The sequence below is a fragment of the Triticum dicoccoides genome, chromosome 7B (assembly GCF_002162155.2).
Source record: "Triticum dicoccoides isolate Atlit2015 ecotype Zavitan chromosome 7B, WEW_v2.0, whole genome shotgun sequence".
In the NCBI taxonomy this organism is placed as follows: domain Eukaryota; kingdom Viridiplantae; phylum Streptophyta; class Magnoliopsida; order Poales; family Poaceae; genus Triticum; species Triticum dicoccoides.
The window spans coordinates 729018854-729042646 of record NC_041393.1 but is presented as its reverse complement, the minus strand read 5'-3'; the positions used below and the strand labels follow the sequence as shown (position 1 = coordinate 729042646).

The window sequence follows — 23793 nt, the reverse complement described above, 5'->3', positions numbered from 1 at the left end:
GCAAGAGTCTAAAACGCTCTGTTTCACCCAAAAGAAATCCACAGGAGATACAAGGATTTTTATTCTTGGAGCGTAGTGAAATACACGCATATACACGGATAATAAAGTCCAGAAAAAAAAAAGACACGCGGCCGTCGCTCGCATGCACACCGCACTGCATGGCAGATCGTGTATTGCAAAAAAGAAATTTACTGGAATAGACGAGCTGAACCGCCGAAGTCAAAAGCCCCCTGACGTGATGTGACCCTTCTCTTCTCTTGTGTTCCCACGCAAGAGAGCAGAGCAGCCGCCCTTCCAATAAGTGCTCGGCTTCTCGAAGAAGCTCTGCCCTACTTCCTCTGACCTCCCCCCTCACTCTCTCTAAAAAAACCCAACTTGGGGACGAACGGAGGAGACCTGACCAGCGGAGAAGACGACCGGACCCGCCGCTCCCGCCTCCGCCGGTGAGCCACCCGTCTTCCGTCGCCTCCCTAATCTCATCGCCATTTTCCATCTAGATTCCTGGGTTTTTCTTCTTTTTTTTTGCCGGGAGCTTATTAGTAAATCTTCCCCCTCTTTAATCTGCATGCATGTCCGCCCCCAATCGTTCCGGCCTAGGTTTCTCTTCTGTTCAGGGGAGATTCATAATCTCAGGCAGGGCCGTCTTAGGGTTTTCGGTTTGCTAACATTTTACTTTTTTTTTGGGTCTTTGGTTTTCGTGTACCTATGAGCATTGCTATCATTTAATAAAGTGGCGAGATTTCTCAAAAAAAATGCATTCTTGAAACAGTTTTGCTCTCTCTTATTTTTACTACCGCTGACAATCAGTCTCTGCCAACAAATCATCTTTCTTTCTACCCGCAAAAACAAAAAACATCTTTCTTTCTAGTATCCGTCCATTTATATTGATATTTCTGATCTATGGTACAAGGTCTCTTAACTAAGATTCTTATTAGGCAGAGCTATATATAAAGAAAATCTTGTGAAGCACAAAACACATAGTACTAGCTTTAGTTTGTTCAAGTTACGAAATATGTCGTCGCAGAGGCGATTTCTTCCATGGATGACCAAAATAAGTAAATACCCAGAGGTTATTCTTGGGGGGTTTTCCCAAGGGAGATATTTGTTCTTGCCTGGGGTTTGTTTTGTCTTCAAGCAATATTTTTGTTCCCCTTCCATTCTAATTTTCAGTTCTAGGGTTCAATGTGAATGTCCTTTCATTTTACAGCCGGCAATCTCGTCTCATTTTCTCCTCTCCCCAGGAATTAATCCTTCAAAATAAGGGAGGAGGAACATGCTCTACATATTGTAGCGATGCATTTTTTGTGGGGTTCATATGTAATAGGACTCTGCAATCTCTGTTTTACTTATACTGCTTGTCTCAAACCTACTTGTATATCCTAACAATCTAGTGAAGTGAAGGATAAAATTTATTACTCAGTTTGGAGCTGGAGAGTAAATCTTCTTTATATATACCATTTCTTTTGTCATCGCAATATCATATCATCATACTATTTACAAACTTCCCTGCTCCTAAACATGCACACAATGTTTTTTTATATATATACAGGATCTCCTAGTGAAGAATAAATATAGGATATAACTCTTTATAAAGCTAGAGTGTAAATCTTCTTCATATCTAGACCATTTCATCATTGCAGTAATTCTTATTCCTAAAATCAATACAATCAATATATTAGCAATTAGCATATACTGCCCTTTATCTTTCATCTAAGCAGTTGAGCTTCTTGGCTTTTCAAAAAAAAAAAATTGAGCTTCTTGGTCATCCTGGAACTGGTTTCAATTTGTTTCCTGTTTTGTACTCCCTCCGTCCGGAATTACTTGTCGCATAAATGGATAAAAATGGATGTATCTAAAACTAAAATACGTCTAAATACATCCATTTCTCCGACAAGTATTTCCGGACGGAGGGAGTACTACTCACCATTGCATTTTTTTTAGATCAACTACTTACTATTTCTTACCATTTGCACTCCCACAGAGCTGTCTGTTCAGCCAAGATGAACCCGAGTGATGGGGGCTCAGAGGAGTTGCCACCACCACCTGCTCTGCCCCCCGACATGGTGCCCATCAAAGCAGAAGAAGATGTCGCTGAGGAACTGCCTCCAAACAAGCCTGCAAAGACCAAGAGGCTCCCAAAGGCCAGGCCCGGGCTTGGGAAGAGAGGGCAGACCATCCAGCTACTTGCTAACCACTACAAAGTTTCCATGAGGAGTTCAAATGACTTTTTCCACCACTACCATGTGAGCGTACTTGTTTGTGACACTTCAATTTACATATGCCCATGCTGATTTTGTGTTGTGTTATACTATGATGGGTAGGTTAATCTGAAGTATGGGGATGATCAGCCTGTTGTTGGAAAGGAGATAGTGCGAAAGGTGCTGGATAAACTGCAGCATATGTACCGTTCCGAGCTCGCGAACAATGAATTTGCATATGATGGTGAGAAGAGCCTCTTCACAATTGAGCCTCTTTACAATGAGTTCACTGTAGTGTTGGAAGACATCGGAAGGGGAAAGTGAGTTCTACTCCCTGTCTAGTATATAGTTATATACCATGCTTGGTGTTTAGTATAACTCAATTCTTACTTGGTTGTAGGTGTTCTGGAGGTAATAGTGGCAGCAGTCCTGGAGGTAGTGACACGAAGAGAGTAAAGAGGTCCTACCAGACAAAGATTTTCAAAGTGGAGCTTTGCTTTGTGGCGAAAATCCCTACGGCCGCAATCACGCAGGCCCTTAGAGGTCAAGAATCAGAGAACTCTCTTGAGGCTCTTCGAGTTCTTCATATCATACTGAGGCAGCATTCTGCAAAACAGTATGTACCTTCATGAATGTCTCGTTCCGATGCCTCCACAAGCATTACTCTGTGCTTAGGCTTGAGATATGCCTTCATGCCATGACCATGGTTAATTTTTTGGACTTTCCACAGGGGCTGTCTTCTACTCCGCCAGTCATTTTTCCACAACAATCCTCGTAATTTTCTTGACTTGAAAGGTGGTGTGGTGGGGTGCAGAGGATTTCACTCAAGTTTCCGTGGTACGCAGAGTGGACTCTCCCTAAACATCGGTATGAATCTCACCCTATTGTATAGTTGTATAACTCCGTCTTTCATTTCACAATGGCTCCATCTGAATTAACATTGTCATATCAAACTTACTTTAACCTGCAGATGTTTCGACTACCATGCTAGTTAAACCTGGTCCTGTTATTGATTTTCTTCTTGCAAACCAGATGGTTGATCACCCTAACAGAATTGACTGGTCAAAGGTAAGTTGTATCTTTGATGTTGTTGATAATATTGAATGAACAGTCGGCCGACCATATTTACTTTCAATAATTCTAATTTGGATGTTTGCCTCACAGGCCAAGCGTGCTCTCAAGAACTTGAGGATAAAAACCACTCTTTCTAATTCAGAGTTCAAGATTTTTGGTTTGAGTGAGAAAAAAAGCAACGAACAGACGTGAGACAGAGTTCCTTCTTGCCATTTTATTCTTTTTTACCAGTGTTTAAATTAATAATTTGGGAAGGTGTTCTACTGTTTCTAAATTGGTCTATTCCCTGCACTTTGCTGCTATTTATTGATTGCTTTGTGTTTTGCATGTTTAACTAGGTTTCCATTGAGGCGCAGGGATGGTGACAATGGAGACACTAATACTGTTGAAATAACAGTCTATGAATACTTTGTACATAATAGAGGCATAGGACTGCGCTATTCCGATCTTCCCTGTATCAACGCTGGGAGGCGAAATCGTCCTACGTACTTCCCTCTGGAGGTTTGTTTCAGTTCGTTATTTTAGACCTTTATCTTTTCGCCTTCTGAAATTTCATCCATGATCTGAAGTCCTGGCGTGAACTTTTTGTATGGCCAGCTCTGCGAGCTCGTTCCTCTGCAAAGATACACCAAAGATCTGTCTATTCTGCAGAGGTCCTCACTTGTGGAGAAGTCCAGACAAAAGCCTCATGAAAGAATGTCAATACTTAACGATGTGAGTTTTCATCTAAATTTTGGCTTGCTGTTTTTAGTAATATGGCACTTATCTGATAGTTCATGCCACCCTAAATGCAAGGCACTTAAACGCAGCAATTATGACTCTGACCCCATGCTGAAGGCATGTGACATTTCCATTGCCCGACATTTTACTCAAATTGAAGGGAGGGTCCTGCCAGCACCCAAGGTTAGTGAGAACTCTTCAAACTTAGTTTTTCATGCTCGTGCTCGATGTTCTTCTGAATGTATCTAAGTAAGTCTTCTATCATATAGCTGAAAGCCGGTAACGGTGAAGAATTCTTCCCACGCAACGGAAGGTGGAATCTTTCAAAAAAGGTCAGCATATTTTCTTTTAATGACATGTCTTTATTACTTCTTCATCATCTTCAAAGAACCTTCTGTCAGTTTGCTGATTCTTTTTGTTTCAGAGGCTGATTCAGACATGTTCTGTCAACAAATGGGCAGTTGTCAATTTCTCTGCAGAGTGTGATGTTCATGGTCTTGTCCGAGACCTTATAAGGATTGCAACTGAAATGGGGATTGTATGTTCTACTTTTTCTACAACATCTATAACTGTTATTATTTTCTGTTGCTGAACCTCATTTATTTGCAGAAAATAGAATACCCTTATTGTGATGTAATTGAAGAGAGCCCGTCGGCAAGAAGAGCTCCTGCGTCACGTAGAGTGGACGAGATGTTTGCTAAGATAAATTCCAATCCACCTGGAGACCCCAAGTTCCTCCTGTGCCTTCTTCCTGACAGAAAAAACTGTGAAATTTATGGTTGGTTCATGTTTTCGGTTGTCGTTATTTGTTACCTGATTATCTGTTGCAGAATAAATAATTTATATTTTTTTTCAACCAGGGCCTTGGAAGAGGAAGTGTCTTGCTGAATGCGGCATCTTCACACAATGTCTAGCTCCTCCAAGAAAAGTCAATGATCAGTACCTGATTAATGTGTTATTGAAGATAAATGCTAAAGTTTGTTGACATGACACTGTTTTCCTTTTACTGTATTTGTTGACTGCTGTATACGCTAATGGCTGTTGTCTTTGGTACCCAGCTTGGTGGTCTCAACACATTGCTGCAATGTGAACTATCCCCTGCACCTGCAGTACTACCCATTGTGGGGAAGCTGCCTACTATCATCTTGGGCATGAATGTGTCACATGGTCAGCCTGGGCAATCTGATAGGCCTTCCACCGCTGTGGTATGTATGGGGGATACATTTTTTATCTCTGAATAGTAGCTCAGATATCATCTGCATGATTGCAATTTTGTAAATGTTTCTATGACTGCACTTGTAAGTATGGCTTTGGATTTCCTCTAGGTGGTTAATTCTCGCGAGTGGCCTCTCATCTCTAAGTACAGAGCAACAGTGCACACTCAATCACCCAAACTAGAAATGATGTCCTCCTTATTTAAACCATGGGGAAAGGATGATGGTCTCATTCGGTAAGACGTGGCATATGGTCCAATCTTGAGTTCAGTTTATTGTGAATAATACCATGTGTGCATGTCCTTGTATGTATGTTATACTTTATTGCACACTTTCCTAATGGAATAAATACCATTGCACTTGGGACTTCCAGGGAATCGCTTATCGACTTCTACACTAGTTCTGGGAATCGAAAACCAGAGAATTATTATTTTCAGGTACTAAGTTCGGAAATTATTTTCAGGTAAGAGGGATACAGTTTTAATCTCAGAATAATAGCTCAGATGTCACTTGAATGATTGCAATTTGTTAAGTGTTTTTTTGACTGTACTGGTAAGTATGGCTTTGCATTTTCTTTAGGTGGTTAATTCTCGCCAGTGGCCTCTCATCTCTAAGTACAGAGCAACAGTGCACACTCAGTCACCCAAACTAGAAATGATGTCCTCCTTGTTTAAACCACGAGGAAAGAAAGATGATGGCCTCATTCGGTAAGACATGACATATGATCCAATCTTGTGTTCAGTTTATTGTGAATAATACTATGTGTGCATGTCCTTGTATGTATGTTATACTTTATTGCACACTTTCCTAATGGAAAAAATGCCACTTCCAGGGAATCGCTTATCGACTTCTACAGTAGTTCTGGTAATCGAAAACCAGAGCAAATTATTATTTTCAGGTACTAAGTTCGGAAATTACTACTCCCTCTGTCCCAAAATATAAGAACGTTTTTAACACTACACTAGTGTAAAAAACGTTCTTATATTATGGGACGGAAGGAGTATTTGGTAATACCAGTAAATTTTGTAGTTCCAGAAATTTTGTCTACTCCTTCCTTCCATCTATATAGGGCCTAATGCGTTTTTTAAGGCCGCCTTCGACTATTGACAAGATTAATAGTACATGACATGCACAATAAAACAAAAACAACAACAACAAAGCCTTTAGTCCCAAACAAGTTGGGGTAGGCTAGAGGTGAAACCCATAAGATCTCGCAACCAACTCATGGCTCTGGCACATGGATAGCAAGCTTCCACGCACCCCTGTCCATAGCTAGCTCTTTGTCGATACTCCAATCCTTCAGGTCTCTCTTAACGGACTCCTCCCATGTCAAAATCGGTCGACCCCGCCCTCTCTTGACATTCTCCGCACGCTTTAGCCGTCCGCTATGCACTGGAGCTTCTGGAGGCCTGCGCTGAATATGCCCAAACCATCTCAAACGATGTTGGACAAGCTTCTCCTCAATTGGTGCTACCCCAACTCTATCTCGTATATCATCATTCCGGACTCGATCCTTCCTCGTGTGGCCACACATCCATCTCAACATACGCATCTCCGCCACACCTAACTGTTGAACATGCACAATGTGAAAATTATATAATTGAAAGCTCCTTTCACACATGAATTTAACGGTGTGCTTTGTGTAAGTTGAAAGCAACCTGGTGCATGTAGCTCCCGCTTGCGCAGGGTCCAGGGAAGGGTCCGACCACTTTGGGTCTATAGTACGCAGCCTTTCCTTACATTTCTGTAAGAGGGTGTGCTTTGTGTAAGTTGCATGTCATATATTATTGCTTGAAAAACGCATTAGGCCCTATATAGATGGAAGGAGGGAGTACTGAAAAATGGATAGTTGATGATGTCTTAACCACCAACTTGTATAACTTGTGCTAATTCTAGGGATGGAGTTAGCGAAAGCCAGTTTACTCAGGTCATCAACATTGAGCTGGAGCAGATCATCGAGGTAGTGTATTTGTGTGATGTACAAGTAATTACCCCGCATTGGACAGTGTTATTTCATTTACTTTTAATCAATGCAGGCCTGCAAGTTCCGGACTGAATCCCCAAATAATGTTCCTCCTGGTAAACTTTATTTCCTACTATTTTTCTAGAGCGAAACATCGCCTATCACATAAACTTGCAATTTCCTTTGAAATGATAGTAAAAGCAAGCGTTCATGTCATCATTCTGTAGGGACCGTCGTGGATAAAGAGGTCTGCCATCCCAAGAATTTCGACTTCTACATGTGCGCACATGCTGGGATGATCGTAAGTAATCTCTGCTTTCTGCTCTGTTTTTTTGTTACTACCACCACGTACCAGTATGCCCGGTGATGGCCGTATTTAAGTTTGTGTTTGCTGTGTGTGCCAGGGCACGTCGAGGCCAACACATTACCATGTTCTGCATGATGAGATCGGCTTCTCCGCGGATGAGCTTCAGGAATTTGTGCATTCACTTTCATACGTGTACGTAGACAGGCAGTCTAGGGTTACAGCTTGAGAAATTTGTACCATTCTTGATAAAAGAAAACTGTTGCCAAGCTATGCCTGAACCCTGTTGCTGTGACCTTTTCAGGTACCAGAGGAGCACAACAGCGATATCAGTCGGTATGTGCGACTCATTGTCTTTGCTTGGCAAATAATGAGCATTGTTCCTCATTGTCTTTGCTTGGCAAATAATGAGCATTGTTCCTTATGTTTTGTTGTGTTTTTGCTTGGGATGGCTTGCAGTTGCTCCGATCATGTACGCGCATCTGGCGGCTGCACAGGTAGGCGCATTCGTGAAGTTTGAAGACATGTCGGCCGCGTCGTCGAGCCAGGGAGGGGGGCACACGTCGGCGGGCAGCATCCCGGTGCCGGAACTGCACAAGAATGTGAGGACCTCCATGTTCTTCTGCTGATCCGCTTGCTGCTGGGGGTAGTGGTGAACTGTGTCTTCGCTATGTGCCTGTGTCTATCTATATCTATCGATCTAAATAAGTAGCACCTGGAACTACTCTACCTGTCGTGTGTTAGTCGGTCCTTTGATGTCGCTGGAAACCATGGAACGTACTGCATGTTGTCTTTTGTGTTGGCGTCGAACCAACCCGACCTTGGATCTACTACTACTACTACTAGGCTTGGAGATGATATGGGTGAACCATGCATGTTGTTGGTATGGTGGCATGGTGTTACATGCAGGTAGTTGTGGATGGATGTGTGATCTTTCTTTGCAGTTGTGAATGTAAAGAAAGAGATGCTGTCGAATTCTATGGATGGAGAATTAATTAGCACAGGTTTGCAGGTGGAGATAGTGTCAGTTTCAGTCTGATGATATATTATGGCTTCAGTTCGTACTTGGCACCGACGGTCATCCAAAATTAGCTTTCCTGGGTTCTTGGCACCGACGGTCATCCAAACCAAGGCATCATTCTTGATCACTAGAGGCTGGGGCGCCACCTGAGCGGGCATGTGCGCACTTATCTTGTCTGGACACTTTTAGTTGTCAAGTTTGGCCATCAATTTCACTTATTTGAGTTCATTAGGATCTATTGGTAGCACATCAATCAAAGTACATATACTGTACTATTTGAGTTCAGAACCATCACAAGTAGTGATACATCTAATGAGGATATATTACAGTTAATCCAAAAGCAAAGACAGGCCAACACCAAGTGCTTCAGTTTGGCTGAAGAAAGGGACTTCATGAGGCCATGACTAAGGAACCAAATAAAACAGAACATCTTTATGAGTACTCTATAGGCCTGGCGTCATCCATTTTCACATCAGAATCAGCATGATGTTCATCTTGATGTACCCAACACAAATGCTACATGGATTTTAGTCAGCTACACTCCCCACTACTTCTGCACTTCCCCTTGCACACACCGAGGAGCAGCGACTGATGCAAGTTGATGCAACCCAGAACAAAGTACAATTGCCTAGTGAAAGGAAACACACCTAGCATGCACATGGAAAGTGAGAGTAGCAATAAAAGAACATACCATTTACCGTTATGATTATTACTGCACGCCAAACTGGTCCATTTTGATTATTATTGCAAGCCAATATTCTTAATCACTCTGCGCAAATTTAACCTAAACTAAATATCTAAGAGTACTCTTTGGTTTATGTATTTTACAGAAGTTCAGTTCAGGAAACTATTGAAGCATAGGTGTCAGGTTTTAGCATTCTAAAGGACTTATGATTGTGCAAAATTTACACAACTACAAGAATTACTGATCAACATGAGTTACAAAATTACAAATGCATGATAATTTTTTTAAAGGTATTCATATTCTAAAGCATTAAAACAAGAATTTGAATGCTTTGATTCTTTAAAGAATCAGATCGAGCACTCAACAGTTCTATTAGCGCCGCTCAAATTCTGAGTGCGATGTTGTGTACGTGCCAAAACTCACCCATCAAAGACAATCTGAATAATGAGCAATGGTTAAAACAAGCAATTGTTGAAGTTAAATGTAATTAGATAGGAAGTCACATTTGATTCATGACCATCGAGCTGAGAGTGACACCAATAAAGCTGAGTCACCATGAAGAGAAACAACTAATGTGAACCTCGGGTTGTAAAACAAATTGGATGACTCATGTGCTGATTGCAAAAATTTATACTTATAAGGAAATGACCATGCTTCATGAATAGATGCCAATATAGTAACAGGAAAGTGAAGTAAGGTGAACTTTTGTAAGCTACTAAGGGCATAGGCAAAGCTCACACTCTAGCTTGCACTGCTTGAAGAAATCAACCAAAAGCACTCAAAAAGATAGAGGGCATTGTGGCATCCGATCAATTGGGGTAACTGTACCATCACACTAATTATATCATGGAAAACAATGTCTTCCAATGGTCATGCATAATACATCAGGCTAATCATGTTCCTGACCTCGAATCAGTCAAGTCACAGCTAATACATAGCAAAATAACAAATGATAATTATATTTCCAGGAAGTGCAAATAAGTTGTGTTACCCACTGAACTGAAGCCACTCAAGCCACAAGTAACACCATTCCTAGTTGCATCAGCACCAAAAGAGGCGGTTAATTTTACTCACCTTGATTGGGACGATGAACCCTTCTCGGCATTAGTGATCACGATGTATCGGGTTAGGATAAAGTCATGGGTTTTTCCCAAAATAAAATAAAACAAGCCCAGTAAGAAAGAAATCATAAGTATTCAAGTCTATCAAACAATGAGGCAATTCCGTTGGCATGCCAACAATCAGACAAAACAAAACCTACAGTCCTCAATTTTTTTCCTTCTAAAAATGTGTAATGTTAAAAAAGCAAGTTAAATAAAATGTTACTCGAATCCGCATCCAAAAAATCCATAGAAGCAATCAAGCAAAGATGAAAAAAAAATTTATGCACAAAATTCATGTCGAAACACCTATACTTTCCCCCGAGAGCAAAAATGTGTAATGTTACAAAAAGGAGTTAAATAAAATGTTACGTGAATCCACATCTAGAAAATTCATAGAAGCAATGAAGCAAAGATGAGCAACAAATTTAATCTACAAAATTCATGTATAAACACATATACTTTCCACGAAAGCCAGGAAAGCTGGAGTGCATATCACACACACACACACACACGCACGCACACACGCACACACGCACACGCGCGCGCGCACACACACACATACAGGCAAGCAAATTACTTCGATTGAATCCATTCCTTTGCATATATGGCATAAAGGCCTCTAGAGAGAAAAAACTTGATGATGATAGTTTACCTTGCCAAGCTCATCAAATTCATCTAAATGATTAAGAAGCTCCATGAGTGTCCGCTGGATCTCACGGACGTCACAGGTTCCCTCACTAAATCTTCTCTCACCAATTGCATCGATTTCATCCATGAAGATAATGCATCGCTAGAAATAAAAATTTGATGAAAATGAAACAAAATCTATGAGCAGGGTAAATAAACTAAATGGTGATATAAGCTAAAAGATCTCAGAAATGCACTTCTACTTATATTGAGATCAGTTTGATTTCTTTTTCTCAGGAAAAACTGATACTGAGATCTAAAGCTTAAAATTTTATAGCGTTGAACCGGAATACAGTTCGATGACATGATATCTGAGTCACGGGAACTATCAAGTCGCAGCTTGCATCTCAGCGCCAGGGGATGCATAACTATCTGCCGACATGCGTTTCTAACAAATAATAAGGGAATTAAGTTTAAGACCAATTAGCTTTGCAAAAAAAAAGAGCCGGGGCAAAACTTACTTGGTGATCACGTGCATAGCCAAACATTTCTCTGATTAAATGAGCAATTTCTCCGATGTATTTGTCAATTATAGGACTTGACACAATCTGATTTTTAGACAACACGTCAGTGTAATGTAATACTGACAGAATGAAAATACGAAGTACCGTCAATCAAGTGAAAACCCAAAAAGTTAGCATGAATGTTACTGGCCATAGCCCTTGATAATAATGGCTTCCCCATAGAGAAGAACACCCTGGAAAAAGTTAAACAAACATACATTGGCAACCATATATTGATCTTGTATCTGACAAGTTGTTTCTCTGTCGCTAATCAAGTTTGATGATGGGCCAGAATAATCAAGAGAGATTGCAACAAGAGAGCTTGTATGTGGAGGCCTTGTTGCTGCCGCCTGCCGGTCTTGTACTATTGTGTGCTTTGCTCTGTATGATTCGGTGGTTTCCCTGCTCGCTGTATATATAGGACAGTAGTGGAACACGCGCGCAGGAAACGGTCTTTACCACTTCAATTTGTAGGAATAAACTGGAACCTAAAGACATTTGTTGCTGAATTGACCTTGGGGTGTCTCAGGCAATAAATATCATGATTAAGAGAAGAGCATGTGAAGCATCGGTTTACCTGCATAAATTAGTCGAGGAGCAGGCTGTGGAGAACACACTGAACCAGTTCAGTGTCGACCAAATTGAAGGACCTCCTGAAATAGTGCAGGCCGATGACGAGTGATGCGCCGTGGGCGGCGGTAGCGAGTGCGCCAGCAGCCATGAGCACCTAGTCGAGGCCGTCGGCCAAGTCGGACAGCCTCGAAAAGGAGACAACGGCGGGAGAGGCCTCAACCTCCACATCAGCGTCGGCGGCGCCTTTGCCCTCCTGACCCCAACACCATCATCCTCTGCCGACCCATCTCCATACAGCGACAACGACTCCGGAGGCTTCCAGACCTGGGACACCTCCACCCGACGACCTTCTGGCGGCTCAGGTGTAGCGGCGGGCCCGTGTTCCTTCTTTAGAGGAAGGGAGAGGTGCTCAAGGAGGAGGGGACGGCGGAGGGCTCGAGCTTGGCTAGGGGAGAGGAGAAGTGGCGGAGGTGGCGGCGCAGGGATGAGGGAAGGAGGGAGGAGAAGGCGATTTGACAGGGGAGTTGCCTTCGCAGGGAAGGAAACGATGGTGTGTTGATCCGTTGCATTGTTTACTTTTTTTTCTGCTCCCGTTTGTCCTTTCCTGTCGACGTGGACACCGTGAGGAGGCGCCCATACCGCGACCGTTAAAGGGTTGTATTGTGAGGAGAACCGGCGGAGGAGTAGACTTGTGTCCAGAAGACGCGGGCATTCCCCTTCCAGATAGTCTAATCGATGAGCATAACGAGGGAGGGTATTGCTTTCCTATTTGGGACTTCGTTCTAAAGTACTCCCTCCGTTCTTAAATATAAGTCTTTAAAGAGATTTCACTATGAACCACATACGGAGCAAAATGAGTGAATCTATACTCTAAAATATCAAAGGAGTGAATCTATACTCTAAAATACCAGGGGAGTATAAAAATGGTGCGCGCGCCCAGGAATCATACTCTAGACCACTAGGGCCATCGCTAACTTATGGAAAGAAACTACTTCTGTCCTTTTTGTTCTTTCCCTAGTCCGCATCTCTTTTTCTTTTTCTGTTCTTTTTTCTTTTTCTCAATTGCGCGATTGTAAATCGATGAAATTTTTCGTCAAAATCAATGAACGTTTTTTACAACAATCCATGAATTTTTTTCCAAAATTGATGAGTTTTTTATCAAAATTTATGAACATTTTTCAACATTTGACGAACTTTTTTCAAAATCTATGAACTTATTTTTCAAATTTGACAAACTTTTCTCTAATTCAATGAAATTTTTAAAATTCATTGGAATTTTGAAAATCAATGAAATTTTTTAAAAATTTGTTGAACTTTAATTTATATTCATCGAACTTTATTCAAATTCGATGTACTTTTTTCAAAATTGATGGGCTTTTTTCAAAATCGATGAATCTTTTGACTTCGATGAACTTTTTTCAAATAGTATGATTTTTTTCAAATTCAGTGAACTTTTTTAAATTTGTTAAATGTTGTTCAAAGTCCGTGCATATTTTTAAATTCATAAAACTTTTCTTTTTTGGCGAATTTTTCAGATTTTTATATGAATTAACGGTTGACTAGTTTTTCCGGGGTTGCGACCGATAAATCGATCAGTGTATCGATCGACGGAACAACCAGCGAGCACTCGCCTAAATGGGCTGGCCCACGGGCGATGGTGCGTGGGCGTCAGCTTAGGAAACTGGCGCATGCAGCCCCAACTAGGAGCTCCCCGAGAGAAGAGGAAAGAAATGATTCGCTTGGAGATGGGCCAGTCAAGCAAGGCCCAACTGAAGATAGATGAGCCCATTATTTTTTGTACCCCAGCCTGACCTTGACGTTCCCAATTCCTATCCATCATGGAACTGATCACGCCGTGTACGGATGCCTCGCCACCTTGATCTGACACCCTCCACTGTTACCCGCACGACGGCGCTGTTCAGGTCCGACCGATAGTGCTGGGTGGAGAAGGAGAAGGGAGTCCACCTTTTCCTGATGCCATTCGCACGGGAGTAGGATTCCCTGCTCAAAACTGCAGAGTACTTCAGCATGGAGCAGATTCGTTCGCTCTCCCCTAATCTTCCTCTCTTCAATTATGTCATTCTATAATTTGTTGTCACACTAATTCTTTCTTGAAAGTTTAATAGGAGTGCCAAAATTTTAGTTACAAAACTAATATTATAGGGACCTAAAAAAGATGAAGCAGATTGATTTCCGGTAAATCAGCCCGGACCTTGAGCTTGTGAATCCGAAGAAAATCCAACCATTCTAGAAGCATGAGTCCAAATTAGACTTTATAATATTGGGGTCACTTCAGTCGCCCTCTTCCCCTCGCGTCGCTCCCGCGAGCGACCGAGGGGACTCACCTGCCGCCGGCCTCTAGGCCTCCTCCTCCCCCTCCTTCCCCTTGCCGCCGCCGGTCTGCGCCGCCGGGCAAAGCCCGGTAGGTGCTGGCGGCGGCGGGGCCTCGTCTCTCCCTGGCGCGGGCCGGCGTTCCTGCGTGGAGGCGCGCTGCTGGACCGGGGCGCCGCGGCATCTGGGCGGCTCGGCGGCGCCCTGGGCTTCCTTGGCGGCAGGATGGGCTCTGCTCCTGGCGTGGGGTGCCGGCGGTGTTCTGTGGCGGCGGGGTGTGCTCGGGGTGGTGACGAGGGGCGGCCAGATCCGATCTGGACTGGGGCGTCTCCTCCAGCCGCCGTTGCGGGCGGCACGGGCTGTGGCGGCGCGGGCCGGCCGCCTCCGGTGGCTGCGTGCGCTGGTGGTGGTCCGGTGTGGTGGTTGGACTGGTCGCCGGCGGATTCGTCTTGGCCCCCCGGCGGGGTCTGCTGGTGGTTGCGGCGGCCGGTGGTTGTGCGTGCCCGCGTCTCTCACGCTTTGAGCTTGCCGGGCGGCGCGGGTTGGGGCACTAGCCCGGCGTGGCTGCTGCTCCGGCTGTGGGCGGTGGCGGCGAGGCGGCTCAGCTCTCTGGTGGTGGCTTCCATTCGTCGCGCTGGCATCACGGCGGCTCGGCGGGGTGACTGCGGCGGCGGCTGGATTTCTGGCGTCAGTTCGTTTGTAGGCGGCCTGGTTCTACCTTCGAGCCATCTTCGCGGCGTCCGGCCGCTATCTTCGTCAAAGGGCTGGCCTTCCCCCGCTGTGGTCCATCACTCGTCTCGCACCCGGCAGCAGGACCGAGCTCGTCTCGCGCCCGGCAGCAGGACTGACCTCGTCTCGCGCCCGGCAGCAGGACCATGCTTGTCTCGTGCCCGGTAGCAGGACCGAGCTCGTCTCGCGCCCAATGCCGCAGAACGGGTCGATGAAGGCCAAGCTGGGGGCCGTCCATGTGCTTTGGTTGGGGTAGCGGCGGATCTCGAGTGAGGTGGTGACAAGGTCTTGGATGCTGGGGCGGCGGTCCTGGTGGTGGTTCCGCGGTGCTCATGGGCAGAGCTCGTGGCTTGGTGTTGCCCGGTTACCACGGCCGTGTGGGCGGCGTGGTAGCCGGGGTGTGGCGTTCGGTGGCGGTGAGTGGTGGCCGGGGTGAAAACCTGCTCTATCTTCGGACGGATCGGCGGCGGCGAAACTCGTTCCCTTCTTGTATCGGATGCTGGTGATCATTGCTTTATATATAAAGTGGGGCGAAAGCCTTTTTCGGCAAATTAGACTTTATATGAATCTTCACCTTATATATTTTTCGCTTAGTTCTTTAGAATGAAACTACTTTGATCTTGTTGATCGTCTTGCCTCTAAATGCATACCACATGGCGAACTAATATTGTTGATTGTGTTATTTAACTGTATCGTGGCCTTGATTTTTTGCTTCTTTTATTAAAATTTCGCCCCGGGTAACTTCAAATCCTAGATCCGCGACTGTCCACACCCCCCTCCTTTCCGGAAATGGGCCACCCTAATTACCCCTATAACCCATCCCCTGATCTTCTATACTCGCATTGTACCATAATATATGTCCTGTTAGCAGTTCAATTTGAGCTGCTAAAATGATTTCTAGAGATTCATTGACACTATATTTTCGAGGAGAAGTAACATCCTCCTAGGTCATATCTGTATTTTTCCTGTGGTGTCAACCGTCAACCGATATTTGATTGATCTTGTCCTTGAGGTTGCTTCGTCATGGAGGAAAACTCCATGCTTGGGGTACGTCTACGAGTGCACCCACGCACAGCCCACCGCTATTGGTGGTGAAACGAGCCCCCGCGTCAGCTCCCAACGAAGCCACCTCACCGACAGTGGGGTCGACATACTATCAGTAAGCTAAGCAAACAAAGGGTTGGCCCCACCAGTCATAGACCAGAGAGCAGCGCCCGGAATCGCACAACCCAACCAATTAACAAACCCAGCCGCGCAGCCGGGCCCCACCACTCCCAACCGCGTGGACCCGGCCGCCCAACGCCACGTCGCCACGCACGCGGCCGGGGATCCCCTATACAAGGGGCCACGCCACCGCCGACGTGCCGTCGCCGTCGCCGTCGTCTTCCCCAATCCCCACGGCTCTCCCTCCTCCTCCTCCGCCACTCCTCCCCGCCTTAAATCTCTCCCGCATTGCAATCCCCCATGGCCTCCTACAACCCCGCCAACCCTAGTACCCCGGCCCCGTCGGCGCCGCCGCTCTACCCGTCGCTCACCATGGCCGACCTGGCGCCGCCCGAGATCCCGCGGTCCCCGGCCTCCCCCGACGCGCCGCCGCCCTCGGACGACGTGCTGCTCCGCGTCCCCGGCGCGCAGCTCCACCTAATCGACCGCCAGCGCAGCCACCCGCTGGCGGCCGGCGAGCTCTCCCTCCACCGCATCCGCGCCGGCGACACCTCCCTGGCCGCCATCGCGGCGCTCGGCGCCGTCCAGTGGCCGCTCGCCCGCGACGTCGCCGCCGTCAAGCTCGACCCGCGCCACTACTCCTTCTCCTTCGCCGTGCCCGCCTCCGCCGACGACCCGGCCCCCGACCCGCTCCACTACGGCCTCACGCTCTCCGCCCCCGACCCGCGCCTCGACGCCCTGCTCGCCGCCTACACCAGGTTCTCCGCCCACTCCGTGGCCGGCAGCGAGGGGCTCGCCGGCGGGGTGCGCGGCGAGGTCGAGGCCGCCGCGTACTGGACCGCCGTCGCGCCCAACGTCGAGGAGTACGGCAGCGCCGTGGCCAGGGCCATCGCGTCCGGCGCCGAGAACGTGGCCAGGGGGATCCTGTGGTGCGGGGTGATGACCGTCGACCGGCTCCGGTGGGGGCAGGAGGTGCTCAGGAAGAGGATCCAGCCCGGCGATACCGAGGCCGAGGTCAGCCCGGAGATGCTCCGGCGGATCAAAAGGTAGTGCTTTCTTTCTCAGTTCTTCATACTGAATCTGTTTCTAATTTGCAGTCATGCGAACTTATTCAGTGCAATTTGTGATTCATAAATCAGTAAATGCTTCATGTTTTGGGCACATCACAGTTCATAGTTAGATTAGATTAGTAGCTTAAATCGTGATACAATGTGCCTCAATGGGTATCTCATTTCCATTCGGTGGTATTTCAGTCATGTTAAAAATCTTTATGATTAGTATGGATAATCTCCCCCAAATTAATCATGTTATCGTGCTGACACCTGCACTTGTTTTACTTGTTCTGCTGTTTGACATCCCTGGTGCTATGTTAAACTTGGCTGGTTAGTCCTGTTCTGTATGGTGATTGGTGAATTCTAGCTATAGCTTGATGCCGTGATTGCATATTGTGTCATATAGGCAGAATCACAAGCACTCATGTCAAAAGACTCTTTCATTGTAGACACCTGCATTTTGATGAATTTTGCAACTGGACTAACTTAAACTTGTGCTCCTTAGGCTGATTGTGTTGTTTCATTTTGAGATTTCTGGCCTTGCTCTGCTTTTATGTTTTTAGGCTTCCTTGTGCTTAATTACACAGAATATGTAATTTCAGTTAAATACATATTTCTGGTACTGTTGGTCTTAAAGAATATGTGCATGTGATTGCTGGCAGGGCTAAAAAGGTGACAAAAATGTCCGAGAAAGTGGCAACTGGAATACTGTCTGGAGTTGTGAAGCTTACTAGCTCTGTTACAAGCTCATTGGTTAACTCAAAAGCTGGCAAGAAGTTCTTCAGCCTATTGCCTGGAGAGGTTATTCTTGCTTCGCTTGATGGATTTGGTATGTGATCCTTTTCTTGAAAATAATGTGACCTAAGTTAATATTGCTTGTAGTACATCTTGTGCTGTCGGTAAGGTATTTGCCATGTGAATCATGAAAAAGATGCCAACTTTCACTATACCGTGAAACATGAACAATATACCAAAGGGGCACATTTAATTTGAACTTGCCTACAGAAGTGTAGAAACATCACCTAAGTTTTACTAGTTGAAAGTAAGCAGCCTGTGGGTGTCCTTTAGTGGCCATTTAACCCCTGGTATTCTACAATTAGGAAGGGGAGTAAATCGGTTGGCAATTCTCTTTTCCTTGTACCCTCCATTCTCCATGTTATACACATTATGTCTTGCTTCAGTCCTACATTAAAAATGGTTAATTGCTGCTGCTTCTCTTCACAAAAAGGTTGTCAATATTAGTTGAGCTATCAGCTACTGGCACCATATTCATAGCGAAATCACTGGCAGCAATTACTTAAGTACAGACACGTGGCAGCGATTACTTATAGTACAGACACTCACCCTGTGGTGATGCCGTCAAGTTCTATACAGTGAAAATGGCTATTGTTTACTCTATATGCTAGTTGAACTTGCCTCAATATAGTGGAGTCAGCTCTCTTGCCAACTGCCACTATACTTCCTTAAATCTGAATATTTGGGGCTCCTTAAATCTGAATATTTAGGGATGCCGGCTCTCATGGAACATTTCTGTGAATCTTGTTAGTGATAACATGATCTCCTAGGAGCACATTGTGATCTGCACTTGCTCTTGCAAAATAGTTTCTATCAAATAATCTGCTCAGTTGTTTCTAACTTTTAGTTGTATGGAATTTCTGTGTGCCTGAACATCATTCTTGAAAGTAACAGGGGAACTTACTTTCTTCTGGTATTCTATTGTTCCATCCTGCTTATGTATCTTCTACTCGTGTCAACAGGCAAGATTTCCGACGCCGTAGAAGTGGCTGGGAAGGATGTGCTATCAACATCGTCGACGGTGACGACCGGTCTTGTATCTCACAAGTACGTTTTATTCTACCGCGCAACCTTGTTTCTACTCCCTCTCTTGGTTCTTGGACCAGAACATTGGGCACTTCCCCTCACACCATGCTTCTTCTTTGTTCGTCAGGTACGGAGAGAAAGCTGCTGCGGCTACCAACGAAGGGCTCGACGCTGCAGGCCACGCCATCGGGACGGCGTGGGCCGTGTTCAAGCTCCGGCAGGCATTGAACCCGAAGAGCGTCCTGAAACCCACGTCGCTCGCCAAGTCCAGCATCAAGGCCGGGGCCGCGGAACTTAGGTCGAAGAGCAGCAAGAGCAAGTAGGGTCTGAAGGAGTCTTCGCCGCAGCCGGTCGTATCGGGGCCTGACGAGATCAGAAGCTTGCATATGTGTAGCAGCTTGTAGATATATGTGCTGGAAACAGAGAACAACCTGCCTGTCATGTCTTTCCCTCCGCTGATGTGCTTCCTAGTTGAGTATCTGTTGCTTGGTTTGGTTCTGTGCTCTGTAAGTCGATGAAATGGAGTAGGTTAATCGCTGAATTTTACTGCTGTTATTGTGGTGTTTACCCTTCATTTCATTTGCTGTAATGCTGAAGGCGTAAGCGTGACTTACCAAAATCTATCCATCTATTATCCCCTCTGTAAAATAATACTCCCTCCATTCCTAAATATAGGGTGTATAGTTTTTGGCACGGAAATTAAAAAACGCACATGAAGGGAAAATTTCACAAGTTTTGGGCAAGATTTCACCTGACTAATTGACATGAGAAAATAGAGGAGCTTCCTTGATATAAGGAAATGTAATCAAATCCCTAAAAAAAATATCCAAATGAGTGGCGCAATGCAATACACCTTATATTTTGGTATTTTTCTCAAAAAACTATACACCTTATATCCAGGAACGGAGGGAGTATAAGACCTTCTAGATCTGTACTAAAGTAGTAATCTAAAACGTCTTATCTAACTTATAAAGGATGAAGGGGTTGGTAGTCACAACGAAGCCAGCCACGTCGCCTTTAAATCGCTGCTGCCACCGACTGTAATTTTCGTTTCCTGCCGAGGGCATTTTGGTCTTTTCACGTGCAGGGGTATAAATCGGGCGGCGGGCGCCACAGCGAGCGAGCGGTCCAAACCTAGCCCCCAATCCCCTTCTGCCCCGAGCCGTACAGCGAGCGACAGCGAAAGGAACGCTCCCCACGCGCACGAACCCTAGCCGCCGCTCTCCTCTCCCGCGACCCCCAACCACCACCGCTCCTCTCTCCTCTGCCTCGACTCCCAACCATCCAACCCAAACACCGGCGGCCTCCTCTCCCTCCAGCACCGCCGCTCCAGCCTCACCTTCCTTCCTCTCCAAAGGAAGGGAAGGGAAGTGAAGGGGAGGGGAGGCTCCAGATCGAGCGGAGCCGACCAAATCGGGCTCCTGCAGAAGAGCTCGCCTCCTCCCTCACAAAAGCGGCGACCGAGAGAGAGGGCAAGGGCCTGAACAAGAAGGGAAGGGATGGAATGGGAGAAGGGAAGGGTGCGAACCAGGGCAGTGGAGGCGCAGGGCGCGAACGAGAGGATTAGGTTGAGCATCCCGCCGACGACATCGTTTCAAGCTCAAGGTATTAACCTACTTCCTCTACCTCTTCCTTTGCTCAAGCCAGATTAGTTTGGTTCAGATTTGGTTCAGTAAATTAGGCTAGGGTTTGATGGATTCCACTGATTTATGGTGATTCGTTCCAAGAACAGGATTGATTCCCCTATGCTATGATTTAGGTTCAATCTAATTGGGTAAGGCACACACACTTGTACACAAATTCCCATCTCTTTTCTTCCTACTAAGCCTCAGAGAAACCTACAGTTTGTGGAGTGGTCCGAACTTGAAGATGATGAAAATTATATAGGGTTTTGCATGGTGCCGCTCTGCCCAAGGAAGCCATGTCCGTGAATGCATGGTGAAACACTGATCTGAACTTGAACTTACAGTTTAGAAATTAGCCTGCTAAGATTTTTTTTCTTATTTGAGGAATGATTGTTAGGATTCAGAACTTAGAACACTTGAACACTTTGCTTTCTTTTCACTTTAACACTCCCATTGTTAGGTAGGAAGAAAAAAAACTTGAATTTAGTTGGGCAGGTAACTCCCCTGCAGTTTTAGTGGAAATTTTGTACTGTACTCAGAAATCTTTAGTCATATTTTGCCTGCTGTAAAACTCCTCTGTAGTATACTCTAACATGTTTCTTCCTTCTTATGTAGATGGTCTACAGATACGTGCAACAATTGAGGTTTCATGTGCAAGGAAGCAAAGAAGATGTGAGACCGTTTTTTTTTGGAATAGAAGAATCAAAGGATACACCGACAAAGTCAGTCTGAACTTCGATTAAATATGATATGCGTGTTTACAAATCTTTCCTTCATGAATATTTTGGGGTTTCATGTGCAAGGAAGCAAAGAAGATGTGAGACCGTTTTTTTTGGAATAGAAGAATCAAAGGATACACCGACAAAGTCAGTCTGAACTTCGATTAAATATGATATGCGTGTTTACAAATCTTTCCTTCATGAATATTTTGAAACCTTCAGATTATGCTATTACTGTGGGATTTTTTAGTGCCCTGGAAAAGGCATACATGCTGATATGTGTTTTCTGGCAGAGCAGTCTTCAACATTGACGGTTACCATTTTTATTTTTTATCTCAGCTCGTGAGATTTCTCTACTGTCCTGACACAAATTTACTCTGTATGATGAATCCAAGGCTCGGTATAAGGATTTCCTGATTTATTATTTGCCGCATCTGGTGTTTCTCATCTTAACATGAATTTGAAGTGTCACCTTTTGCATCCAAGTAATACTATTGGTTCACATTGATCCTATCTACCATGTACCAACTCACTCACTTTTCTAAATACTGATATGGAATTAACCTTTAGTTACAACCCTATTTGGTTTTGAGTTACAAAATGTCCTTTTTTAAGACTTTTCTTCTTAACACGTTGCGTTACCAGCTCATCCACTGAGGATTTTGAAATATGATAGTACTCTTCCTCTGTTTTCTTTATCTTTTATTTACAAGTTAGTTCTATTGTGAGGAGAAGCTCTGGAAGTGGTTAATCAGTTCAGTAAGATAATTTGAGGTCGACGAGCAGATTGATTGCTCATATATCCACCTTAAGATGGCCACAACGTATTTCAGATTTTAGCACATTAGCTGCCATCGTTTTGTGATTTCAGAAATATATTTCATGTGCTGGATGGCCTCACTCTTTTATTGGGTTGTTTTCAGTTAAAGGTTAGAAGACATGCCAAATAATGCATACTTCTCAATCAAATGAACAGACATGCTATCCGCCGAGCTTCAAGACTGAAGGGATAGATAACCACAACTTCTAATGGTATTTCTGCATTCTCTATTGTGCACTCTTATGTTTGTTTTGGTGTAGTGTCCTACCATTTATGCTTTTGTTGTTGTGGTCGTCTACAGACCTATACCAGCGATTGATTGTAGCATACTGGATTCTTAATGCTGACAGGAATAGCCGCCATGGCGATATTTACAGGTGCATGAACTAAATTTTCTGTTGACATCCATGCAAAAAGTATCAATCCACAACCCCTGCTACCTGACAACAATGTATCAAATCCTTAGTCAAGGCAATATTCCCCATTTCCTGTTGGTCTAAACTATAAAAATGCAGTTCACTATTTGGATAGGATCCCTCTATCTTGTTACTTATTTCTACCTTCTTCTTGAATCCCTTTTGTGTCTATATTGTAATTTTCTGTTTTGTTCCAGGCTGTGCACTGAGATCGAATAGTCTACATCATGCCTCTGGTCGGAACAAATGTATGCTTGTTCCCCTTTTAGCCCACATATGTTGGTTTCTGATACTCATTCCTTACTTTTCTGTTTCAGAAAAAAAATTGTGTGCTGGACTGAACACACTTGGGATTTCTGTTTCCTGTAACATTTTATTTGGGGAGTTTGTGACTTCTAGACCTGAATGGTTGTGCATGGACCAGAATATGAATGAAGGATACTTTAGTAACATTTATGTAGAGGTTGTGACCTCCATATCCATTCGTTTTTGCTCTGATTCTTGGTAGTAATCCTGATTGATTTGATGTATTTGGTTAATTAGGGTGACATTTTTTTGGCTGATTTGGGTGACGAATTTGATATTTGGGTGACGCCCAGATCCGCAGCGGCACCGGCACCAGCGCGCCGTCGTCCACCTGGTCCTCGAGGAAGGCCATGGATGGGGGCAGAACCCTAGCCCCACACCCATCCATCACGGCGGCGGCCTTCTCTCGATGGGGTGGGGAGCGAAGTTTTCTGATGTGGTGGCCCTCGACGCCTGCGACGGGCTGCAGCACCTTGGCTTCAAAGGTACACACGTTCTATTCATGTCATTCTGTACCGTTCTGAACTCATATTTTATTGCTCCTAGAAGATAATAAAGTGTCCATATCGTTAATCATATAAATGGTATTTCAGGCACAAGCAGAGTTCTGCATGAGAAATATCAAATATCCATTTATTATAGCAAATGTTAGCTTTTCTTGCTAAACCTATATGATATGAACTCACTTCTCTTTATTGATTGTTGGTTTACTTTCTTGCCCTGCAATGGCTCTCCTTGGAATGTTGTTCCATGCTTAAATGCGCA

General features: G+C 44.8%; 2 protein-coding genes across 2 annotated transcripts; both read left to right on the top strand.

The window, feature by feature from the left end:
* The first annotated feature begins 2000 nt into the window (after positions 1-2000).
* Positions 2001-8130, top strand: LOC119340624 (protein argonaute 4B-like). Its single transcript, XM_037612544.1, has 22 exons — positions 2001-2243; positions 2322-2518; positions 2599-2814; positions 2929-3065; positions 3169-3266; positions 3363-3460; positions 3611-3773; positions 3870-3986; positions 4068-4175; positions 4262-4324; positions 4417-4530; positions 4602-4770; positions 4853-4968; positions 5051-5197; positions 5786-5913; positions 6039-6104; positions 7103-7166; positions 7243-7285; positions 7397-7470; positions 7574-7668; positions 7778-7809; positions 7933-8130. The coding sequence occupies exons 1-22, from the start codon at positions 2001-2003 to the stop codon at positions 8100-8102; spliced, it is 2658 nt and encodes an 885-aa protein (XP_037468441.1). The 3' UTR covers positions 8103-8130.
* An 8334-nt stretch (positions 8131-16464) lies between these two features.
* Positions 16465-19709, top strand: LOC119337368 (protein EARLY-RESPONSIVE TO DEHYDRATION 7, chloroplastic-like). The gene is made up of 4 exons (XM_037609492.1): positions 16465-17315; positions 17984-18150; positions 19079-19163; positions 19270-19709. Exons 1-4 carry the CDS (start codon positions 16570-16572, stop codon positions 19463-19465), a joined length of 1194 nt encoding a protein of 397 aa, XP_037465389.1. The 5' UTR covers positions 16465-16569; the 3' UTR covers positions 19466-19709.
* Positions 19710-23793: the final 4084 nt, after the last annotated feature.